This window comes from Pleurodeles waltl, chromosome 4_1 (genome assembly GCF_031143425.1).
Source record: "Pleurodeles waltl isolate 20211129_DDA chromosome 4_1, aPleWal1.hap1.20221129, whole genome shotgun sequence".
Lineage (NCBI taxonomy): Eukaryota > Metazoa > Chordata > Amphibia > Caudata > Salamandridae > Pleurodeles > Pleurodeles waltl.
The window spans coordinates 886,658,405-886,682,529 of NC_090442.1; the positions used below are offsets into that span (position 1 = coordinate 886,658,405).

At 46.3% G+C, this 24,125-nt stretch overlaps 1 protein-coding gene across 1 annotated transcript in view; it reads right to left on the minus strand.

Annotated features, from left to right (window-relative positions):
- Positions 1-24,125, minus strand: part of SLC26A5 (solute carrier family 26 member 5) — a 365,888-nt gene that overhangs the window by 200,496 nt on the left and 141,267 nt on the right. The window contains exons 4-6 of the mRNA XM_069229639.1: positions 7,510-7,620; positions 4,785-4,960; positions 83-247 (exon numbers count right to left, since the gene is read on the minus strand). Of these exons, the coding sequence (XP_069085740.1) occupies positions 83-247; positions 4,785-4,960; positions 7,510-7,620 (452 nt within the window). The remainder of the gene's footprint in view (positions 1-82; positions 248-4,784; positions 4,961-7,509; positions 7,621-24,125) is intronic.

Consider the following 24,125-nt stretch of genomic DNA (forward strand, 5'->3'; position numbering starts at 1 on the left):
TTGTATAATGTGGTGATTGTCCACAAATGCAGTCTACCGGTTAAACAAAAGTGTATAATATTCAATGAGAACCACTACTTACATAGACAACAGAAAGAGTACCACTGTATCTCTTTGTTTTGATGCCCAACAGATACTTGAGTTGTGATGAGAAGACATGCACTGCGGCAGCTGTGGTAAAGCCTCGTACCAGAGGCTCCGTAAGATAGATAGCGACAAAACCAAATCGAAGAATACCCAGACACAGCTGTTAACAATGAGAAAACGATAACAAAACAGGTTAAAATTCCAAATGTTGTTCCTGTTTCTTTGTTTTATTTCCTGGTCAACAAATTACAACACTGCTTCCCAGGGGCCTAGCTTGGACTGTAAGATTGTGGGGGAGTGGTGGGTTCAGATTTTCCAACAATCATTCAGACATATAGGGGGTTATTCCAACTTTGGAGGAGGTGTTAATCCGTCCCAAAAGTGACGGTAAAGTGACGGATATACCACCAGCCGTATTACGAGTTCCATAGGATATAATGGACTCGTAATACGGCTGGTGGTAAATCCGTCACTTTTCCGTCACTTTTGGGACGGATTAACACCTCCTCCAAAGTTGGAATAACCCCCATAATGTTAAAATGCATTATACTACAAGTAGGGCGCATGAGAGGGATTTAGGCAGCAGTGGAAAGTGAGAGCAATGTGGATTGGTAGGGGTATATTAAGTGAGAGAAAACACAACATTTTCTAAGGTAGCCAACATTTTTTAAAACAGAGAGTTTGTGTGTTATATTTTTGTCTGTGTGTATGTAACAAATCCTGAGGAATCCTCACCATTCCCGTCTGAAAGCACCTGTACCAAACTATTCACCAGAAAATACATTTATTCGGGGAGGGGTGTAAAACCCCAAACAATCCCCTCCCCCACCGAAGCTACACCCCTGCTGCTTCTCCACTTAGGGGGTTATTACAATTTCAGGGGACGGAAAAGCCCGTCCGCCGAAATCCCGATGGGGAGGTTGCCGCAGTTGTGGCTGCCTCCCTGCCGGGCCCTTTTCGAGTTTCCAGCCGGGTCAGCGGGTGGAAACCTCAGTTTGCGTCCACTGGCCCGGCGGAAAAAGGCCCACAGCATTGTCTCCGGCTCGTAATCAAGCCGGCGGCAATGCTATAGTGCGCAGGGTGCACCAGCACCCTCGCAATGTTCACTGTCTGCAAAGCAGACATTGAATATTGCGACGGTGCTGGCAGGGGCGGGGCCTGCACGACCCGTACCAAGTGCATGGGCAGTGCAGGGGCCTCACTGGGGCTGCACCTGTTCTCCGCCAGCCTTTCATGGCAGTGCTACCACCATGAAATTGCAGGCAGAGAATGAAGTTGTAATAAAGCAGTGCTGCCCTGGCATATTAGGGCCACTGGGACCACCAAGTTCGTGCTAGTGGTCCGACCGCAGAGCAACTGCTGCAGTCGTAATGTGGCAATGATGAGACCACCAGGTTCGTGTTCAGGCCCTTAGTGTTTAGATACATCCTTTTGTCTCGCCATGCAAAGGGTTGCGATCATAAAACCTAGCACTAAAATGCTGCAGAACATACCAAGCAAGAACCGTCTGGTCCAGTGGCAAAATATTTAATTTATTAGAAAATGGGCTCAATCAAAGTTGAGCTGACCAGTACAGTCAGGTTCCAAATGATGTTTTTAAGTAGGACTATGTAGGCAGGGTGTAAAATGATTTTTAGGGAGTCAAAAAGTATTTCTCATACCTGAAGAGAGTATTTTTAAGTAGGTATACAAATTGAAAATGTAGGCCCTCATCACAACTTCAGTGGTCTTTTCCAAAGACCGCCGAAGCCGCTTTTGCCAAAATACCACCAGTGCTGGCAGTCTTAAGACCGCCCTAATAATCCATACACAGTATTACAACCCGTAGTACAGTGTGGCGGTGTCCAGATGGCGAGGTGCTGCCAGCAGTGGAAGCGCCAGGACCTGTCTCTCCCAGATGATCTCCTCGATGGATGAGGTAAGTGGATCGTCCGTCGGGGGGGGGGATGCGTGTCTGTGTGTGTGAGTGCATGTGTGAATGTCGTGAATGCAGGGGGAGGGGGTGTTTGTGGGTACGTGTCTGTGTGTGTGAGTGTTTGAGGATGATGGAGGGGGTGAGTGAATACTTGTGGATAGGGAGGATGTGAGCGAGTGTGGATGGGGGTTGAGTGAGTGTCTGTGGATGGGGAGGGGCTGAGAGTGTTTGTGGATGAGGAGGGGGTGCATATTTCTGGATGGGGTGAGGGAGTGAGTGTTGGTGGATGGGGTGGGAGTGAGTGAGTGTTTGTGAATGGGGTGAGAGTGCTTGTGGATGGGGTGAGTGTGTGTTTGTGAATGGGGTGAGAGCGTGTTTGTGAATGGGGACGAGGCTGAGTGCGTGTATGAGCGATTGAGTGCGTGAGTGCCATTGAGCGGATGGAAGGGGTGAGTGTGTGTGTATGTAAGTGGATGGGGAGGGCGTGAATGTTTATGTGAGTGAACAGGGAGGGCGGTGCATGTTTGTGTGAGTGAATGGGGAGAGCGGGTGCATGTGTCAGTGGACGAGGAGAGCGGGTGAGTGTGTATGCGGTGCAGAGGGAGGGTGGTGTGAATGTATCTATGCTCTAGGGGGAGTGAATGTGTGCAGCAGTGCGGTGTTTGTGTATGTATGTTAGTGTGAATGGGTGTGTATGTCGCATTTGCGTGGGTGAGTGGGGGTTATTTGTGCGTAAAAGTGTGTGAGTGCACGTGTGTGCGAGTGTACCCTGGCAACAGGAATGCTTATTCCTGTCGCCATGGTGAAAGACTGCCAGCTTTTTCTGGCGGTGCGACCGCCAGAAAAGTGCTGGCAGTCTCCCGCCTCGTGATACCACTAGCGGTATCACGCCATCTGCCCTGTTGGAGGAGTTCACCTCCAGCCCGGGAAACCCAGTAAAGTGGCGGGACAGGTGGCGGCTCGGTGGTTTGGCTTGTGCCAAACCGCCAAACTCCTAATTGGACAGTGTTCGCCACCGGCCCATCGGTGGTGACACCGCCACAGCTGCCCGTCATAAAGAGGGCCGTAGTCTGAAGTCCTATTCGGTATTTCTTTTTTTCTGACCCATGAATTACTGATTATTGGGAATACATGTGAATGGTATTTTCTTCTTCACCCTGAAGACTTGTACTCAGCAGCAAGAAGAGCATTGTCCCTTTATGTATTATGTAGCTGATGATGTCAAAGAATCTGAATTAAATTTTAGAGCTTTGGTAGAAATTTTCATAGAGACCTGTTTATTTGTTACCACCTATTTAGTTACAGACAGCTTCATCCATCTTCTGGCAGCTCTCTGCTAATGAGTTCCATACAACCGGAGCTCAGTGATATTCCACATGGTTACACTGTGCTTATGTCGCAGGTGAAACATCGATAGTCACTTTCTGCTTTACAACTGCAAACACACAAAATAATAGTGCCACCTTGCGCCTACTAACAGGCGAGCCAGCGCATGAAACTTGTGAAATGCTTTTTCTGTATTGGGATTATTTATTTGATAATAAGGAGTTACAGAGAACAGTACCCCGCTTGATAGGTCGAGAATAGGAAAAGCGCAAAATCTATAGATGCCAATAAAATGTCCAATCTTGGTGGGCTTCGTCTAAAACCACGTTCTTCGCTCATCGTGTATATCTGATGATTTACATACGCCCTTAAAAATGCATCCCTTACATACAGAGCATAAAGGTGCATAAACATAATTCATCCTGTGACCTTCTGGGTGGACATATATCTCTGCGTAGTATCCATTGGTCCTCTCATGATTAAATAAAAAGCTATGCATTAATATATGGGAAATTTCAAATGTGTGCCTACTAATGCTGTGCCATTTCCTTATTTATGCATTCTATGCAGGGCTGGCACTAACCAAACATGCAACGGGGCTTTACAACAGACAAAGACAGTTACCAACGCCACTGTCTATTTATTGTGCAGGGTTAGATTTATGAAGACTAAGCCTTGGCATGGAAAGTAAATGCAAGTCTAGGGCTGGTTTGAGGTTTTATGCACAACAGCGCTATATAAATATCCGTATTGTCATAATCACTGCCATATTGAATTCTGCCATCTCATTGATAGCTCTGGTGACAGCGTGCCTTGATGACGCAGAGGCTGCCTGGCTCTAACTGTTGATGTCCATTTTGATATCAAAGGTGCTAATTCCATACATAGTCCATGGGGGCCTCATTGCTTCGTGGCCGAACAACAGTGGTCAATCCAGAGAATTAATATCTAGCTTTCTCCTTCTACTAGTACAATACCAACTCCTCCGACATCGATAAGCGAAACACAACTTGACAGCAAATGAAATGACAGAGTATTCCACAACGTACATTCAAAACAAGCACAACACGACACATCTCTTTTCCACCCATTTAGCTCAGTGGGACTTTTTCTTTGGGTTAGAGGGGTGGGCGTTAGAGGGAGGAGGAGGTTTAGAGTTATACTCAGGGTTTTACAGGCTCAGATTTAGGCGAAAGGTTCAGGTTTAAGGTCGAGAAAGGAGGGAACAAGATAGGGACGGTGGGGGACGGTGAAGGAAATGATTAAGGAAAGGGTAAGGATCAGGGTTATTTTTTGGGTTGGGTTAAAAAGACACTAATGGTTAGTATGAGAATAGCAAAGCACCACATTCAATGTGGAGGTCACTGTAGGAGACACAGTCATTTCTCACGAATCAAAAAAAATCTTTGTGAGGGTTTGATTTTATGAAATTAAATTTGCTTAACAAATAATTTACCTGTATGAGCCCTGAAAGTAAGGTAACAGCAACAGCCACTTTCACCCTCATCGCATCCCGCGCTTCATACTTCTCGGTACTGTTGGTCAGGTTCGTGCTTGCAATGTCAAACATTTCATCTGGTGCTATCCTCACGGCGACTCCGCCAATCATCAAGCTGACCACTGCAAAGGTACCTGCAGCGAGAATCGGAGGCCACATTTTACTCGGTACATGATGCTCCTAGCAGTTATCACCCCACGTACACTCTACAGTGAGTATGAGGAAAAGAAAAGGTGCAAGAAAACTACACTCAAAAACAACAATGTACATGTCAGTGAAGGAGAAGTTGCAGTTGTAGTCAAGGTAAAGGAATAACATGCCTGATAAGATTGCAAGCATCTTTCAGTTGAAATTCCGTGTCGTTTTTCACAGTCTGCCTTTGCACAACCAATACACATTTTTACCTTCCAGTGAGAAGGCTTTTGTGGGTGTGCACTATACACATAATTACATGTTCTTACTCTAATGTGTGAAATTGTGGTCCCTTTCCCATTACATCGTTCCTGCTGGGGTTCACAAAAACCACGACGATATTCTGGATGGAATAAGGGACTATGGGTGATGCGTACAAAAGCATTTGTGCGGTCGGTAATGGCCCAGTTCACAGAATCGGACCGTTTTCTGACCGCACAAATGCTTTTACAACTGTATAGAGCACAACTTGAAATTCAGTAACATGTTACCAAATCACAGTTTCTGTTTAGCTATTCAGTATTTGAAAGGGGCGTGTTTAGGGAGTCCCTACCTAATACTGAATCACAGAAGTATGTAGAAATATTTTGTGACCAAATTACGATCGCAAAGCATTCATTTTTACTGACACTGCCCCTTTGTGAATGTTGAAACAAATATTTTTTAAGACCAGGCAGTACACTTAAAAAATGAAACTCCAAAGTTTAATTTGAACTTTGTAAACGTATCCCATTAAAAAAATAATAATAATAAGTTTGCTTTATTAAAAGCAATCACAGACATGGTTGTCTGCTCACCCCAGCAGGCCACCACCCCTGTGATGGCTGCGATTCCTTATGTGTCGCAAATTGAGACCTACATCATTAATATTCATGAGGTAGGTTGAGTGTGACCCCATTAGGATTCGCTAAATGAAACTCAATGGGTTTCATATGTTAGGAATTGCGATTTCTGAATTGCAACTCACAAAGAATCACAACTAGGAAATCGCAATCCCTAAAATTTGTACATATGGCCCTATATTCTTAAATGCATCACGGAGGGGTGCATAGTCCAGCACTGCACTGAGGTCTTGTACTTCTGCCTAAAGCAGGCGAAACCACCATAACTGCAATGATGGGTAGCAAAAGAAGCAGCAAAGACACCGTGAGTATTCTGTAGGCTATCTCCAGTGCTTAATTTGTACTTGTTGTTGCTGGTGTTCTGCACCGGCACTTATTTTTGAGGGCCGGCACTTAGTTTTCTGCCTCAAGCATTTACTGTGAGCAAAAGACACATATGTGATGAGGGAGGAAGAGAAAAATGAAAAAGCATCACAGTGGGAGAAAGAAGAAAGCTGCAAGAGTGAGCTCAAGGGGCAGGGAGTGGCTGTAAATGGATTGAAGAGGCCTGAGATGGCTTCAGGATTATGCTGCCTCTGTATTCCATGTTCACACATTTAATTGCAGCAGCTGTTAATTTCAGGGAAGGGCTTTGGGCACCAGCACGTTTTTATTTACAAATGAAGCACTGGCTACATCATGAGTCTAATGTACTTTTGAACAAAGCGTAGCATTTAACCCCTTGATTTAAAAGAAAAATAAGCAGAAATCGACTACAACAGCTTAATCACCAGCCTCATTGTGAATGTTTGTGCTAAGACTGCGGACTGGAGACACTTTTAAAGAGTGACAACAACCTGTATGAATTTGTTTTTAGGTTCCACGATAATGTTGGCCCATTTATTCCAAGCCTTTCCGGTCAGCTTTTTCACTTTCAAAATTGGGTTTCGGAACGTAAACATTCAATTTGTTTTGTCACTGCACCCGGATCCTTGGAACTGTGTTGTTGCTGGGAAAGTTGTTGGTCATACTACTCTACAACTGCCATGTTCACAAGGAAAGCGGACACAGCACAGAGATGGCAGACACAGCACAGAGATGGCGGACACAGCACAGAGATGGCGGACACAGCACAGAGATGGCGGACACAGCACAGAGATGGGGGACACAGCACAGAGATGGGGGACACAGCACAGAGATGGCAGACACAGCACAGAGATGGCAGACACAGCACAGAGATGGCAGACACAGCACAGAGATGGCAGACACAGCACACAGCACCACACAGAGATGGCGGACACAGCACAGAGATGGCGGACACAGCACAGAGATGGCAGACACAGCACACAGCACCACACAGAGATGGCGGACACAGCACAGAGATGGCGGACACAGCACAGAGATGGCGGACACAGCACAGAGATGGCAGACACAGCACAGAGATGGCAGACACAGCACAGAGATTGCAGACACTGGCAGACACAGCACAGAGATGGCAGACACAGCACAGAGATGGCAGGACTGCACAAGTAATCAAAGGAGTTAGTGTTACTGCTAAAGTTTCGTTTTTAATCAATGCGAAGCATCTAAGCAATGACTCATAGCCACTGGCCCTTACCAATCTTCTACAGCAATTAAAGGAAATGCATAGAACATAATACAATCTTTACCTATTGATATATGCCTTGAAGTTCCAAAGAACGTATACAAGAAAACAGGATAAAATGACGAGTAGAGGCCGAACACCGGAGGAACTGCTGCCAACAACGCGTAGGCCAAACCTGAGAAAGAACAGAAAGGCATGAGACAGAGGTATCTGCAGCAACCAGAAGCAGTACTGACAAGGCCAATAGGTCTGGATCTTTTTAGTACATGTTCTTACTAAATTATGACGGCAAGGTTGCGTGGTATATGTGTGGGACTGTATGGAGGAGTGAAGAATGAATGCAGGGATTGTGTGATAGTGAGGGATTGACTGAATGACAATATTTGGGTGAATTCAAGTCAGAATATCCTAAGTGCTATTTTGGGACATGATGTGTTGATGTTCACCAAAGTATAAATGAAATCACATTGTCATTCTTATGGTTTTCAGGTTAATAAATATTTATGAAAATCAAATACATGCATCCCACCCAACAAATCAGCTAATAACCTCCTCTAGATTAAACCAACCTATGCATTTGTCACGAATGTTATGAAAGAAGTGTTCGCTTTCTGAGGTATGGACAGGCCTGCTTCCTCAGTTCATACTCGGAGAAGCAAGGAGAGGAGTAATGTATGTTGAAATAACTAGCAGTGCTGATGCTAGTCTACCTTATCTGTGACAACATTGTAAGAGAAATTGTGGTAGCGTAGTTTCTGTGTAGTGGGGCTTTAGGCAATGTAGATTCCACTCGCTCATGGCTTGAAAATGGTGCACTTACTTCATATTTTAGGTTCTCTCAAGTGACTCCAGTAAAACGCCAACCCCCAATTTCCCATTAGCTTACAACATCCAATAATGCAAAACCTACAAAAAAGGGCAATGCAGGAATTGGCAAAGCAAATAGGTAGGTCTGCTTTTAATGAACTAGCACAAGTAAACATTTTTGTTCATGCCTGCAGTTGCATTTCTTTGTTTTTTAAAATCTTTATTTGGTTTTCAACAGGTGCATGCCATATCCATTAAGCATTACATTGTAGTATATCGTCCAAGCACCAGAGTAATGCGAACATAATGAACAATATCCTCCCTCCCCTTCAAACCATCCCCAGACACAAACTCGCTATAAATATGATCAGTTCCAGATTCCATTTCTCCTCTACTCACATCATGCTCCCAAGGCCATTCAGAATGTGATAGTAAATGCCACTCCTGTTGTCCCGCCAGTCATTGCTCAGCAGGTTATTACACAGCAAGGGATTAATATTTCATCCAATCTCCCAACACCTCCTGAAATTTCCATGGGCATCATCTATTCGTATAAGTCACCTTTTCTTCCATCATGAACCCATCCATTCCCTTCCTCCATATGTCCACAGTGGGAGAATTCTCGGATCCCCAAAGGCGGGCAATATCCGTCTTGGCCACTACCAGCCCAAGTCCATAGAGTAGAAGGTTCCTTCGGGGCAGATCAATATCATTAGGTATTCGTAATATAATAAATTTAGGGTCAAGGAGGATCTGCGCCGATAGCACCCCTCTCATCTCCCCCACTATCTCTCTCCAATAATCTTGGATCACAGGGTAGTCCCACAGTGTATGTATCAAGGTTCCAATATTTCCTCGACATCGAAGACAATTTGGTTGTTGTGCCCTTCCCATCATATGTAAGTGTTGTCTGTCATAATATATCCTGTGAAGGATTTTACATTGAATTAGAGTCTCGACCAGATAACCACCTCCCTTGGAAACATCAGTGCCGCCTCCCAATCTATGTCTTCGAGTTCCCCCAGTTCAGCCTCCCATCGCCTACGTAGTTTTCAGAAGTGGGTTTGGCATGTTATTTATTTATGGTCTTATATGTTGCAGACGTCGCTTTGGTGACCAAGCCATCCATCATTAGTCAACCTTCTAATGGAGCGTAAACCGGTATTCCTTCTCCCGGGAGACCCTCCACCCTCCATGCGTGATGCAATCGTGTGTAGTGGAAGAATTGTGACCTGGAGGGATGCAAAGGGCATAATTTCTCCCCCTTCCATCACTTCTCCCACCTTGGAGATACCAATGCGGTCCGAACTCTCAAAGCCTGTAAATTTTCTAATTTCCGGTAACAAACCTTCCTTCCATAGGGGGGTCTTGCTCGTGGTGCGGCGGTGCCATTCCAGTATCTTGTTGACCCTTGTCCATGCCCAAAGGGCCACCCGAGTGGCCGGCAAGAGACCTCGACCCCTCCCTCCCTCTGTCCCTCATACAAGTAATATTTACAGGATTTCCCTTCCCACTGTAATCTCTCCAAGCGGAAGGTGGAATGGTCTCCGGGGAAGAACAGCCAGTCATTTACATTGATCAAATGCGCTGCCCAATAATACGCCTCCAGATCTGGGAGAGATGATACCCCCGCATAGTGATTGCACTGTAGCGCTTTTAAGGCTATTCTCGGGTGCTTCTCCTCCCATAAAAAGAGCTGCATGTCCTGTTCTATGGTCCTAAAGAGTCTAGGAGGGATCTGGTAATATGTGTTTTGCATCGCATAGAGGAGTTTCAGAAAAGGGTTCATCTTAACCATGGCCAACCGTCCCATCAACGTGAGAGGAAGAGTTCTCCACCTCTCCAGTTCCACCCGCCACTCTTTCATTACCTTCCCCAGATTATTGGCTTGGCAGAGTTCTATCCTATGTGTCATATAAATACCAAGATATTGAATCCCTCAATGGAGCTTTGCAGGTGTTCCGGAAGGGAGGGAAGTACTACGTCTCCCTGCAGAGCATATCATATTGATTTGTCCCAGTTAATGCGATACCCAGAGTACCTCCTATTTTCCTCAAACAAATGAAAAAGTTTCGATGAGGATATCTCGGGGCGCGCAACGTATCAGAGTATGTCATCCGCATACAGGGAAATGCATTCCTCTTAGTCTTCCTTTTCTTTTAACCTGAAGCCATGAAGTCCAGGATGTGCCCGGATCCTACACACCAAGGACTCGAGAGTGAGGGCAAATAACAAGAGGGACAGGGGACATTCTTGTCTACTGTCCAGCGCAATCGGGAATTTAGAAGAAAGGACCCCATTCACTCTCACTGACGCCACTGGATTACAGTAGAGCAGCCTCACCCATCCCCTGTATCGAGGGCCAAATCCAAATCGCTCTAATGTGGCTTCCACGAAGGGCTAGTGCACTGCATCAAATGCTTTCTCAGCATCAAGAGCTAAAAATAAATGTGGATCTGGGCGGTCCAGTATGGTATTCAGCCAGTTGTGTGCTCTCCTCAAATTGTGCCTTGTATAGCGTCCTGGCATAAAGCCCAATTGGTCCATATGAATTGGGGGTGAAATAATGCCATGAAGGCAAGTTGCTAATACCATGGCCAAAACTTTCACCTCCACATTAAGGAGGGAGATCGGTCTGTAAAATGCACACAATCATCTAGGCCTCCCTTCCTTGTGTATGAGAACTATTTCAGCCCTCCGTAAATCAGGAGGGAGAACACCCTGTCCCCGGACCTCCAGAAACATATTCAACTGATGAGGGGCCAGGATGCCACACAGACTCTTGAATAGCTCAGCCGGGAATCCGTTAGGACCAGGGACTTTACCCGGTCGGAGCCGTGTCAAAGCAGTTGTGACCTCCTCAAGGGTAATATTTCCTTCAAGGTCTGCTTGGGTCTCTGCATCCAGGACAGGCACAACTATATTCTTTAATTATTCAGCAATCCAGCCAACCTCTTCCAGTGGCCTTGCTCTATAAAAATCACTATAATAGCAGATGAAGGTCTCTGCAATGTCTCTATCTGAGGACACTCTAACCCCGTCTTGTGTCTCCACCTCCTGTACCCATCACGCTTCCGTCACTCTTCTCCTGAGCCAAGCAAGGAGCCTCTCAGCCTGGTCCCCAGCCTCATAAAGCCTATACTGGGCAGCACATAACTGGCTCCTAGCCTCTCTCTCTGCCTTTTCCAGGTATTCAGCTCTCGCCAGCTCCAGTTGGCGAAGTGCAGAAAGAGATGGCTCCTGTCCCAGGGCCTCTTCAAGTGTTAGCAGCTGACGTTCAAGCTTTCTCAGGGTTTCCCTCTCTCTCCTCCGCTTCTGAGCTACTAAGTTTTGGGCATAGTCCCATAGCACCGTCTTATATGCCTCTCATATCATCACTGCAGACCCGTCTGAGCCCACATTTTCTCTGAAATATAATTCAGTGTCAATCCGAAGCCCGTGTGCAACGTCACGATCTTGGAGGTCCCAACTTCCCAGCCTCCATCTATTGCCTCTTCCCACTCGATTTCCTACACGTATCACCAGAGGAAAGAGGTCAGACAGACCTCTCGCAAGATAATCCGCCTGGTGTATAGTGCCCACTTCACCTGCAGGGGTAACTATGTTGTTCAATCTAGAGAACACCCTTTGGGCCCCAGAATAGTAAGAATACCTTCTATCCAAGGGATGGGCCCATCTCCACAGGTCCGACAACCCCAGGGCTGTGGCAAACCGATAAAGTGGGGTAAGGGGGCATGGAGTTCCCTGCCTCCCAGATCTATCCATATTCACCACCGTTACATCATTGAAATCTCCTCCCAAAACATGAGGTGGGGAATTTACTCCTAACAAGATCTTCGCCAGTTTCTTCAATAGGGGGGCCTGGAGCCTAGGCGGGCGTATGCACTCAACGGCAGTATCTCTCTCCACCCCCAGAACCCTTTCACTCCCACATATCTGCCTTCTGGGTCTACCCATTGACAGGTGATGCGAAGGGGGGGGCTGCGAATCAGGATTGTCACCCCTCTGAACCCAGATGTATAGCCCACATGTGCCAGCATGGCATAAGGCCTGTGCCCCAAAAAAGTACACTTTGAGCCCTGAAGGTGTGTCTCCTGGAGGAGTACTATATCCGGTCGCAGCCTCTTTATATATTGGGACACTAAGCCACGCTTAACCCCATCACCTAGTCCATTTGCTTTACAAGAGACGACTGTGAGGCCCTGTGTGTTCACCAAAGGAGGCCCTATTTCACCACTCATGGGGGGCATTTAGAGCCTCTAAGAAAAAGAACAAGAGCAGAGTAGTTCCTCATCAACTTAGGTCCCCAGGAGCATGAAGGGGCAGCTCGATAATGGACTGTATAAGCTGCTTGTGTCTGTGGATGAACTCCGTGAACTCAAAACCAAAGAAAAAGACCCCCCCCTGAATAAAACGTCTTCCACACCCCCGCCCCACCTCCCACAGGCCCCTGTGAGTATCAACACCCATACTCCAACTCCACAGGGGTCAAGAGGTCTGTAGCACCCCCCCCAACTGTCAAACTAAGAATGAGGTTTAAGGGGATCCCTTGCTGTAGAGGCAAGTACCCCTCAGTTGAGCCCACAGCAGGCAGAAGCTTGTTACCCCCTTATAGTACTCCCAACATCCATATGGGTGCTCTCTATCTAACTGGGGAGAGAGGGGGGTGGAAGAAAGCCAGTCCATACTCTTCCAGCCTCCGCTCACAGGGCTGCTTCTCCGGTCTCTCTGGCCCCAGTGGGCTCTTTGTCAGCCTCTAAACTACAGGGAGTGCAGAATTATTAGGCAAATGAGTATTTTGACCACATCATCCTCTTTATGCATGTTGTCTTACTCCAAGCTGTATAGGCTCGAAAGCCTACTACCAATTAAGCATATTAGGTGATGTGCATCTCTGTAATGAGAAGGGGTGTGGTCTAATGACATCAACACCCTATATCAGGTGTGCATAATTATTAGGCAACTTCCTTTCCTTTGGCAAAATGGGTCAAAAGAAGGACTTGACAGGCTCAGAAAAGTCAAAAATAGTGAGATATCTTGCAGAGGGATGCAGCACTCTTAAAATTGCAAAGCTTCTGAAGCGTGATCATCGAACAATCAAGCGTTTCATTCAAAATAGTCAACAGGGTCGCAAGAAGCGTGTGGAAAAACCAAGGCGCAAAATAACTGCCCATGAACTGAGAAAAGTCAAGCGTGCAGCTGCCACGATGCCACTTGCCACCAGTTTGGCCATATTTCAGAGCTGCAACATCACTGGAGTGCCCAAAAGCACAAGGTGTGCAATACTCAGAGACATGGCCAAGGTAAGAAAGGCTGAAAGACGACCACCACTGAACAAGACACACAAGCTGAAACGTCAAGACTGGGCCAAGAAATATCTCAAGACTGATTTTTCTAAGGTTTTATGGACTGATGAAATGAGAGTGAGTCTTGATGGGCCAGATGGATGGGCCCGTGGCTGGATTGGTAAAGGGCAGAGAGCTCCAGTCCGACTCAGACGCCAGCAAGGTGGAGGTGGAGTACTGGTTTGGGCTGGTATCATCAAAGATGAGCTTGTGGGGCCTTTTCGGGTTGAGGATGGAGTCAAGCTCAACTCCCAGTCCTACTGCCAGTTCCTGGAAGACACCTTCTTCAAGCAGTGGTACAGGAAGAAGTCTGCATCCTTCAAGAAAAACATGATTTTCATGCAGGACAATGCTCCATCACACGCGTCCAAGTACTCCACAGCGTGGCTGGCAAGAAAGGGTATAAAAGAAGGAAATCTAATGACATGGCCTCCTTGTTCACCTGATCTGAACCCCATTGAGAACCTGTGGTCCATCATCAAATGTGAGATTTACAAGGAGGGAAAACAGTACACCTCTCTGAACAGTGTCTGGGAGGCTGTGGTTGCTGCTGCACGCAATGTTGATGGTGAACAGATCAAAACACTGACAGAATCCATGGATGGCAGGCTTTTGAGTGTCCTTGCAAAGAAAGGTGGCTATATTGGTCACTGATTTGTTTTTGTTTTGTTTTTGAATGTCAGAAATGTATATTTGTGAATGTTGAGATGTTATATTGGTTTCACTGGTAATAATAAATAATTGAAATGGGTATATATTTTTTTTTGTTGAGTTGCCTAATAATTATGCACAGTAATAGTCACCTGCACACACAGATATCCCCCTAACATAGCTAAAACTAAAAACAAACTAAAAACTACTTCCAAAAATATTCAGCTTTGATATTAATGAGTTTTTTGGGTTCATTGAGAACATGGTTGTTGTTCAATAATAAAATTAATCCTCAAAAATACAACTTGCCTAATAATTCTGCACTCCCTGTATTAATGACCTCTATCAACGGATGGAGAGACTTCTTATCTCGTCCCAGGCAGCTCTCCGGTGTAGCAGAATCAATGTCCTCCTTTCTATCTCATTTTCGGATACTCGTACTACGGTTTCTCTCAGAGTCAGATGAATCTGGTCCCCCCATGGTTCACCGGGGAATCCGCCACGGCGTGTCCCCTCCGCCTCTCTGTCTTCTTCGTCCCCTATGTCTGGGGAGAGACCATTCCTTCGGTCTCACTCCCTCCTCGTTCCTGGGCCCCACATCAGCTCCTCCGCCCCCCTTCCTGGAGAACCGGGGTCTCTTCTCCAGCCACCCCCAAGCCTCCTCCGGGGATTGAAAGAAGTGCGCCTTCCCCTGAAACAGGACCTTCAGCTTGGCCGGAAAGAGGAGCATGTACTGCATTTGAAGACTGCGTAGCTTGGCCTTCACTGAGTCAAAGGTGCAGCGTTGTCTCTGGACTTCCCTAGTATAGTCCAGAAATACCAGGACTTTAGCGTTGTCATATCGGACCTCTCCCATTCTACGTACCTCCATTAAAATCATGTCACGGTCCTGGTAATTTAGAAAGTGGGCAATTACTGGTCTGGGGGGTGAGCCAGGAGGGGGCTTCCCCCCCAGCGATCTATGAGGCTGCTTAATCACAAAACATTGGGAGAGCTTCTCAGATGGGAGGAATCTCCAGAGCCATGTATCTGTCCCTTCAATTCCTTCCGCAAATCCTACAAATCACAGATTATTTCTCCAAGCCCGATTTTCTGCATCCTCCAGCCGCCACATGATATCTTTATTGAGCACCCTAGTCTCTGACATCTCCTTTTGGAGGTCTCAGACAGTGTCCCCGAGATCTGAAATCCTCATATTCGCTGTTGTTACTCGATCTGCCACCTTTCGCAGGTCCTGTCACAGAAGAGAGGCCTCCAAGCGCACCTCCCCCCCCTCACCCCTCAAAGGCCTCCCTAGAGGCCTGTACTACCGATAAAAGAGCAGCATTGTCTGGGGCTGCCGGGGGGATCAGAGGCCATCGACGGGACGTTCATCACTTTCGGGTAACGATCCATTTTGCCCTGTTAAGCACCTCGCTCTGGTACTATATTTAGTCTCTGCCAAGGAGCCTATCTGGTCCCCCTGGGGTATCTCTTTGGCCACTCGGACCTCAGATCTGCAGGCTCTGTAGTACGTTGATCTCTCTCCCCTGGGAGAGGGGATGAGGCACCTCCACCCAAACGACTCCCTCAGCACCCCTCCTCCGGCACAAACTTGCCAGCGCACTCGCCGGGGTGTCCACCGTATGCAGGGCTCTTTTCTGTCCCACGGGCCCAAGACAGACTTTCCTGGTGCCCCAGGCCAGCCGCTGCGTAGGCCTCGTGGACGCCGGGGAGCACTCCTTTTTCTTCCCACAGCCGCTACTAAGCCACTTTCTGCCACATTCTCTCGGGCGTACTGCCTGGTGAACTCTCCTTCGGCCCCGGGCCAGACTGGGAAGCATAAATATGAAATTGCAGGATTTCTCACGGAGGCAGTTATGGAGCTCTTCAAGGAGCGTTCGTTCCCGGCGACATCTTGGCTCTGCCCCCCCGGCAGTTGCATTTCTTAAACCATTAAAGACGCACCTATTGGAATTGGTGGCAATGGTGAAGTAATTTTAGTGTTGCTAAATGAGGGGCGGGTGATGGTAGTGGTGATTAGGTGATTATGACAGTGGTGGTCGTGGTGGTAGTAGTAACAGGCAGAAATAATTATGGTAATTTGAATGGTGTAATGAAGGCAGGAATGGTAGAATTAGTGGTGGTTATAGTGGTGATTGGAGTAATGGGGGAGGTGGTTATAGTGGCAGCTGTAATGATGGTATTCGTGGTAATGTTGATGGTAGTATTGGCGATAGTCATGGACATCAGTTGGGGAGCAAATTTCTTTGCTATTTATTATTTTTTAAAATAAATTAATAATTAATATTATTCACTAACAGTGTAATGGAAAATGGAGTGCAATTAGCTGGATATGACTCTCCCTGGCAGCAGGGTTAAGTAAGAAATGCTTTTAAATTAATGTTGTGTGCAGGTGAGAGAGTGTTTATATGAGAGAGTTTGTGTGTATGTGTATATGTAAGCATGTGTGTGTGAGTGAACGTAAAAGTAACATTTTGTGTGATGCCACTTCCGCTACACTTGGCCTTTTGGTGAATTTAAGTTTATGCTGAGAGCCATATATAACAAACAGGAACATCTGACAGTAGGGTGGAGTTGCCACACAGCAGGCACAATGCAGCAGCATCACTGGGGCCCCACAGCTGTGTCCTGTGATTTGTACAGGGGCGTCTCCTCCATTAGGGTAGAGGAGCGCTGCCCCCCCCCCACCCCTGCCAGCAGCGGCAACTGCAAAACCGGTTCAAGAAAAAGATAACAAACTGTGTTCATATCATTTTCTTGAAAAGGGGCGGGGCATTGGGGGTGACAAGCACTTAAGGGGAGTGCACAGAGCACTCCCCTTGGAGTGCATGTGTTCTTTGGCTGGCCGTCTCGTGCTGGCCAAACACACATGCGCAGTAGGCTCTCTCCAGCCCAGCAATACAGTTGGCGGGCTGGAGAAAGCCTGCACAGGCTCCCAGTCTTCCTGGTAACACCCTAGCTGGGTGCTCCCAGCCAATCCAGTTGCTGCTTTGAGCAGCATCAGGATTGGCCACAGGGCAGACTGGGAGCCTGTGCCTGCAGCCTAAAGCTACAAGGAACAGAGGCGCGGCGCGGTGGAGGAGGTAAGTGTTTTTTTCATTCGTTTTTTCAATTTAATTGTTATGTATCAACTACCCTCCCCACCCCTTGCACCGCCCATCCCTTCTATTTGCCACAAGCCGCGACTGGATTAATACGCAAGTGCCTGGCAAGAGCTCAGTAGGGGAGCACAATAGACCACCTAACCGGAGCTGTAAGGTATGCTAAGAGTGTAGGCAGGAACTCAGCAGCAGAAGATCCTGGTTGTCAAGAAGGACAAGTTAGGCTGAAGCCAGGATTTCTAAATATGAGAAGGTTGCTGTTAGAAATGGGGTCTTTGGTTGGCAGTCAGGTTACCCCTTGTTCAAGAAAGGACCCTAACTCTAGTCAGGGTAAAGGAGAATCACCCTCAGTTAACCCTCACTCACCCCCTTGATAGCCTGGCACGAGCAGGCAGGCTTAACTTCAGAGACCAGATGTAAAGTATTTGTACCAACACACACAGTAATACAGTAAAAACACCAAAAAATGACCCAACACAGATTTAGAAAAATATTTATCTAAACAAAACAAGACCAAAAGGAGAAAAATCCGACATACACAAGTCAAGATTTTGTAAAAAATTGAACTCAGAAATAGCGCCTAGAAACACAAAATGCTTTGATAAGGTGATAAGTCGTTCCCAACAATCCAACACCAATGGTGCCAGATACAAAGGGATGGCAGAAACTCAGGTACAGTACCTTAAAAAAATGTGAGACCAAGCTGGTGCACAAAGCCAGGGATCGCGGCGTTGCTGAATCCGAGGCAGCATCAGTTCCAGTGCTGCGGACTAAGGAGCGGAGGCGTCACAAAGAGGCGCCGGATCCTTGCTGCTGAACGGTGTAGGTGAGGCGGCGTTGGTGCGAAGTGTTGAATCCGCGCATTTCAGGCAGAGTCGATATCCGGCGGTCATGACGTGGTGCAGCGAATTCCATGGAGTCGTGGACTTCGGCGGGGCTGCAGCGATGTCGGCCTGCGAGGGTCGTCGCACTCCAGTGAGGACCACAGAGTCGGTTGCAGGTGGCGTCACAGGATTTGGCAGTGGCGTTGGTCCGGAGTTGTCCGAAGTCGGTTTTCTTGGATTTTCACCAGCTTCTCCTTTCAAGGGCCCAGGGACTGGATAGGGCACCACTTTTCAGGGCAGGAGTCTCAGCAGAGAGATCAGGTGCTGGCAGGGGAAGTATTTGATGTCCCTATGACTTCAGAACAGGGGGCAAGCTCAGTCCAAGGCCTTGGACATTCTTATCAAGCAGGAAAATACCACAAAGTCCAGTCTTTGTCCCCTTTCACAGGCAGAAGCAGCAACTGCAGAACAGCCCAACAAAGCACTGTCACAGGCCAGGGCAGCACTTCCCCTCAGCTCTTCTCCAGGCAGAGATTCCTCTTGGAGCTATGAAGTAATCTAATTTCCAGGGGTTTGGGGGGCTCCTCTTATACCCCTTCCAGGGGTTTGGGGGGCTCCTCTTATACCCCTTTCTGCATTTAAAGAAAGCCTACTTCAAAGGAAAGTCTCTCTTGTTTGTAAGTTCCTACCTTGCCCAGCCCATGCCTCAAACACACACACCAGGGGGTTGTAGACTGCATTGTGTGAGGACAGGCACTGCCCTTTCAGGTGTAAGTGACCACTCTTCCCCTTCCTCCTAGCACAGATGGCTCATCAGGATATGCAGGCTACACCCCAGCCCCCTTTGTCTCATGTCTAGAGAGAGGTGCAAACAGCCCAACTGTCAAACTGACCCAGACAGTGAATCCACAAACAGGCAGACTCACAGAATGGGTTAAGCAAGAAAATGCCTACTTTCTAAAAGTGGCATTTTCAAACTAACAATCTAAAAACCAACTTCACTAAAAGATGTTTTTTTTAATTGTGATCTCAGAGACCCTAAACTCCATACTTCCATCTGCTCCCTAAGGGAATCTGCACTTTAATAAAATTTAAAGGCAGCCTCCATGTTGACCTATGAGAGAGATAGGCCTTGCAACAGTTAAAAACGAATTTGGCAGTATTTCACTGTTAGGACACGTAAAACACATCAGTACATGTCCCACCTTTAACATACACTGCACCCTGCCCATGAGGCTACCTAGGGCCTACCTTAGGGGTGCTTTACATGTATAAAAAGGGAAGGTTTAGGCCTGGCAAGTGGGTACACTTGTGAAGTCGAACTGGCAGTTTAAAACTGCACACACAGGCACTGCAGTGGCATGTCTGAGCCATGTTTACAGGGCTACTAATGTGGGTGGCACAACCAGTGCTGCGGGCCCACTGGTAGCATTTGATTTACAGGCCCTGGGCACCTCTAGTGCACTGTAGTAGGGACTTACTAGAAAATCAAATATGCCAATCATGGAAAGTCAATTAAACATACATTTTATATGAGAGCACTTGCACTTTAGCACTGGATAGCAGTGGTAAAGTGCCCAGTGTAACAAAAAAAAAAAAACAGCAAAACAGAGACAGAGTCCAGCATACATCAACAACCTGGGAAACAGAGGCACAAAGTTAGGGGAGACCACGCGAAGGAAGCCAAGTCTTAAAGTAACACAATTAGTTGGCCACTTATGTGGTGACAAAAGCTATAAAAAAAGACTTTAGAAAGAAATTGCTTTCTGTTTACGAAACGTGTGGAGATTATATTTTCAGATATAAAATGAAGGATACATCACGTAGCCAACAGCATGAGGTCAGTGTAATCTATCGTTTGGCTGAGCCAGATTGCTTTTTATGCCTCCATTAAAGAATTAACAATTAATATGTAAGCAGGCAGCGACCTTGTCAAGCTAACCCTGAACACGCGAATGGTAAAATAGAAATACTCAAAAAGCCCTGTGAGCACTCAACATATATCATATTGTTTAAGGGCCTTTTTATGTAAATAAAAAAAAAAAATATATATATATTTTTTTTTTAAGCACTGTATTGACTTAACAGAGCAGCGCCCAAAAACGTTATTCCAAATGTACTGTGACTCACAGGAAGGCGGTGGATGTTTATCTGTAAAATATTTGAAGACATAAGTGCAATGAGTAATCGCTTGCCCAGTTGATAAGTGCCCTGACTCAGGGCTTCATTTTAATTTCTGATGATGGGAAATGAGGAACTTTTAGGAAAGTTAAACAAAATTCGTGAGTAAGGAGCCGTCCAGAGTCCTACAGCTGTTAATACAACTGCAATTCTTGGTTTGAGGGGACGTAAGTTAATGGCAGGAAAAGAATATTTGAACACCGTTGGCGTGTAGACAATACAAACGCCAAGGCAGAGTTTGCGTTAACAAAAGAGACAGTGTGAAAGGCCCGCAGGAAGTGTGCCAGAGCACAGTCGTGGTGCACGCTGGATGATAAGAGGGCGGAAGGGGACAGTAAACAGTGCCAGGAGAGAACAAGCATTTGCAGTGCAATAGGTATCGCGTTGGCTCGAGTTACAGCTATTACAGTTGTACATTTCTAACTGGAACTTTTCTTGCCACACAAACGGAAAATAAAAAGTAAAACAGTTGACATAAACGAGCTGATTCAAAGCGCTGCCGCCGTGAGCACAAAGGATAGAGACAAAAGGAAAACTAAGGGCCAGATGTAGCAACCCTTTTGCGAGTCGCAAATGGTGAAAATCGCCGTTTGCGACTCGCAAACGTGGGTTTGCAATGCACAAATGCATATTGCGAGTCGTTACCGACTCGCAATATGCATTTGCGACTCGCAAATAGGAAGGGGTGTTCCCTTCCTATTTGCGAGTCGGAGTGGTATGCAACTCCATTTGCGACCGCGGTCGCAAATGGAGTCGCAGTTACCATCCACTTGAAGTGGATGGTAACCCACTCGCAAACGGGAAGGGGTCCCCATGGGACCCCTTCCCCTTTGTGAATGGACCCCAAATTATTTTTTCAGGGCAGGGAGTGGTCCAAGGGACCACTCCCTGCCCTGAAAAAAACGAACCAAAAGGTTTCGGATGTTTTTGAAATGCAGCTCGTTTTCCTGTGAGGAAAACGGGCTGCACTTCAAAAAAAAAAAAAAAACTTTATTTAAAAGGCAGGTCGCTAACATGGAGGCCTGCTGACGTCAGCAGGCCTCCATGTTAGCGAGTGCCTATACTCGCAATGGGGTCGCAAACTGCGACCCACCTCATAAATATTTATGAGGTGGGTCTTTGCGACCCCATTGCGAGTTGCAGAAGGTGTCTGAGACACCTTTCTGCATGTCAAATTGCGACTTGCAATTTGCGAGTCGCACAGACTCGCAAGTCGCAATTTGATTGTTTCCTACATCTGGCCCTAAGTTCCCTTGCAGTCAAAGTTATCGGCAATAGTGGAATTATCCATGTAATAGGGTCGATGGCCAAGGCGGTAACAAAACCGCCCTAATGGGGGACAAACGTAAAGCAGTTACCAATGAAAACAAAGGATTTTTGAAGGGCAAGCCAATGAGTGAGTGATGGTGATGGGCGTGCGGTGGGCATGGTTAAAAGCCCAGATACATACCAACACGTCGGAGAAGCAGCGCTTGCGGGCTGCTGTGCGCAACCTAAAAAACAGAGCTGCTAGAGAGGGAATAGCAGAACTAACCGAGTCCCATGCCTGCGAAGCTAGGATGACACTGGTATACTGTGCTGAACCCAGCAGGAGCAAGGCAATGGAAAATAGGTAGCTACGGTGGGCAGAGGCAAGAGGATACGATATAGTCAAGAGGGGTTTCAGCTGAGTGGAATTTATTTTACAAATGCTGGTTTTGAGAGGGTCAAAGGAAGAAAGCTGTTTAGACAATCCACAGCGCAAGAGGAGGTGAAGGGTTTTAGAGAAGAGAAGGTTGAGGAGCAGCCAGAAGGGGTCAGTGGCCAGGACTTTTGATAGGGTAGATCGATAGCACATTGGAAACACTTTGGTGGATTGTTGTGAGAAAAGTATGATTGAAAAAAAAAAAAGAGAGACTTCAGGACCACCGAGGAAAGATCTCACAGTTTAACAATTGGAGGGAAAAAACATGGAGAGAGCACGAGGCTTTGCAAGAGGGAGCATGGGGATCAACACCGAGAGATAGGCCAGATCAAAGGAGCCAGACCTGGCACCACTGGCAGTAGGAGAGAAGTAAGAACAAGGAGGCGAGGCACAAAGGAGGGTGCAGGGAGAGTGGTAGGGGAGATTTCTGTGTGAAAAATAGGAAGCATATGGTGATATAGGCTATGCTGGTGTGGCAAGGAGTGGGATGATTCTGTGTGGTGAGCTTTAAAGGAGAATACGAGATCAAGGCTGATTTATGGTTTGACCTAGTCCAAAGCAGAGGTCAACGTAATGAGGGCCATCTTACATGTGTCTGTTCCGGGATATGTCACTCATGACATGCAGATGTGAAGTTCGAGTTACCATTGCGAATTTTCTACCCTACTCAGTCACACAGCACGTCCACAAAAAGGATCAGATACGTTTTACGTCCAAAGAGGTCAGCTACACCTGGGACATTTCCACCATGACTAGCTACAGAGTTGTTTGTGGGTATTAGCAAACAAGTTTTATACCCTTTACACCATTCTCTACACATGTCTGGACGATGCGTGCGTAAGTAGTGCACTACTTAAGGGAAAGTACACCAAAAATCAAAACTTTTCAGGTTGTGCTGGTGAAGGAAATTATTTTCTATTAATTGGTAAAGTAACATTTATTTTTTACATTTCTGTAACTTCTCAGCCTTATGCAGAGAGATGGGAAATTACAGACATTACAAAATTATATAAATTTTGTTTCATGAAAAGTGATTTTTATGAATAGTCTCTAATCATATCCAGGTCAGCCAGACGTCCAGAATTGTAAAATATAGGCTCCCCGTGAAAACAAAAAGAAATATCATGTGACCAGAGAAATCACTGTGTTTAAGATAAAGCAAGTTTGAAAAAAGGACACTGAATAAAATATGCTTATTATGTTTATGTATTCTCTCTGCCATGATAAGTAGTGTATTTTCAGAAATGTTGTGCTTTTTTCTTTTCTCGAGAAGGAGATGGGAAACCATCCGAGCCCAAAAAATATTTAACATTTCAAGAACCATTTTTTTTTTTTTTTTTTTTTTTTTTTTTTTTTAGAAATTAACCTTGTAGTGTGTTACAATAAGTGAATTTCCTATTTTCTTTTCACAGTGCATTATATCATAAAGATTCTATATGAAAATACAGGGTACATAAAAGAACAATACAGTAAATGTGAAATCCATTCCATATCGGATTGTCTGCCCGCATAGATATCAGCCCAATAAATGCAAGGGGCTCTGAGGAGATCAAGTGGAGGCAAGACAAGAATTCCAAAGTTACAAGAGTCAAAAGAACTCTAAATTCAGGACGCAATGTGGACAAAAGCCACTGGTCCACATTGACCCTGCTCAAGGACTGTAAAAAACAGAGGCGCTAGGTTCTCAGTTCTGGATTCTGTGTACCTGCTTGGGCACATCCTATCCTTCATTGAAGCCCTTAGCCATACAAGGGTTGATAGCAGGCAGAGCGCGGCAACTGAACAACCCTATCCTGGGGGCTAAATAGGTGGAAGCAGAACTGAAAGCAGTGCAGCGGTAGGGGCATTCCTAAAAGCCGTAAACATTGGGAACTACCAGGAGGTGGGCCTCATTTTGCAAGCACATCATTACAGAAGAATATTTAAAAACATCTACCTGCACAAGTCTCATTAACAAATTCCCAAAGTGCTGCTATAACTTTTAGAGATCGGGCAAGAGGAGTGTGTGGCCAAGGGGGCGCTGGTGATCCTTGGGCATGAAGGCATCAGCAATCACGAAGGACTCCATACTCTGGCTGCTCAGT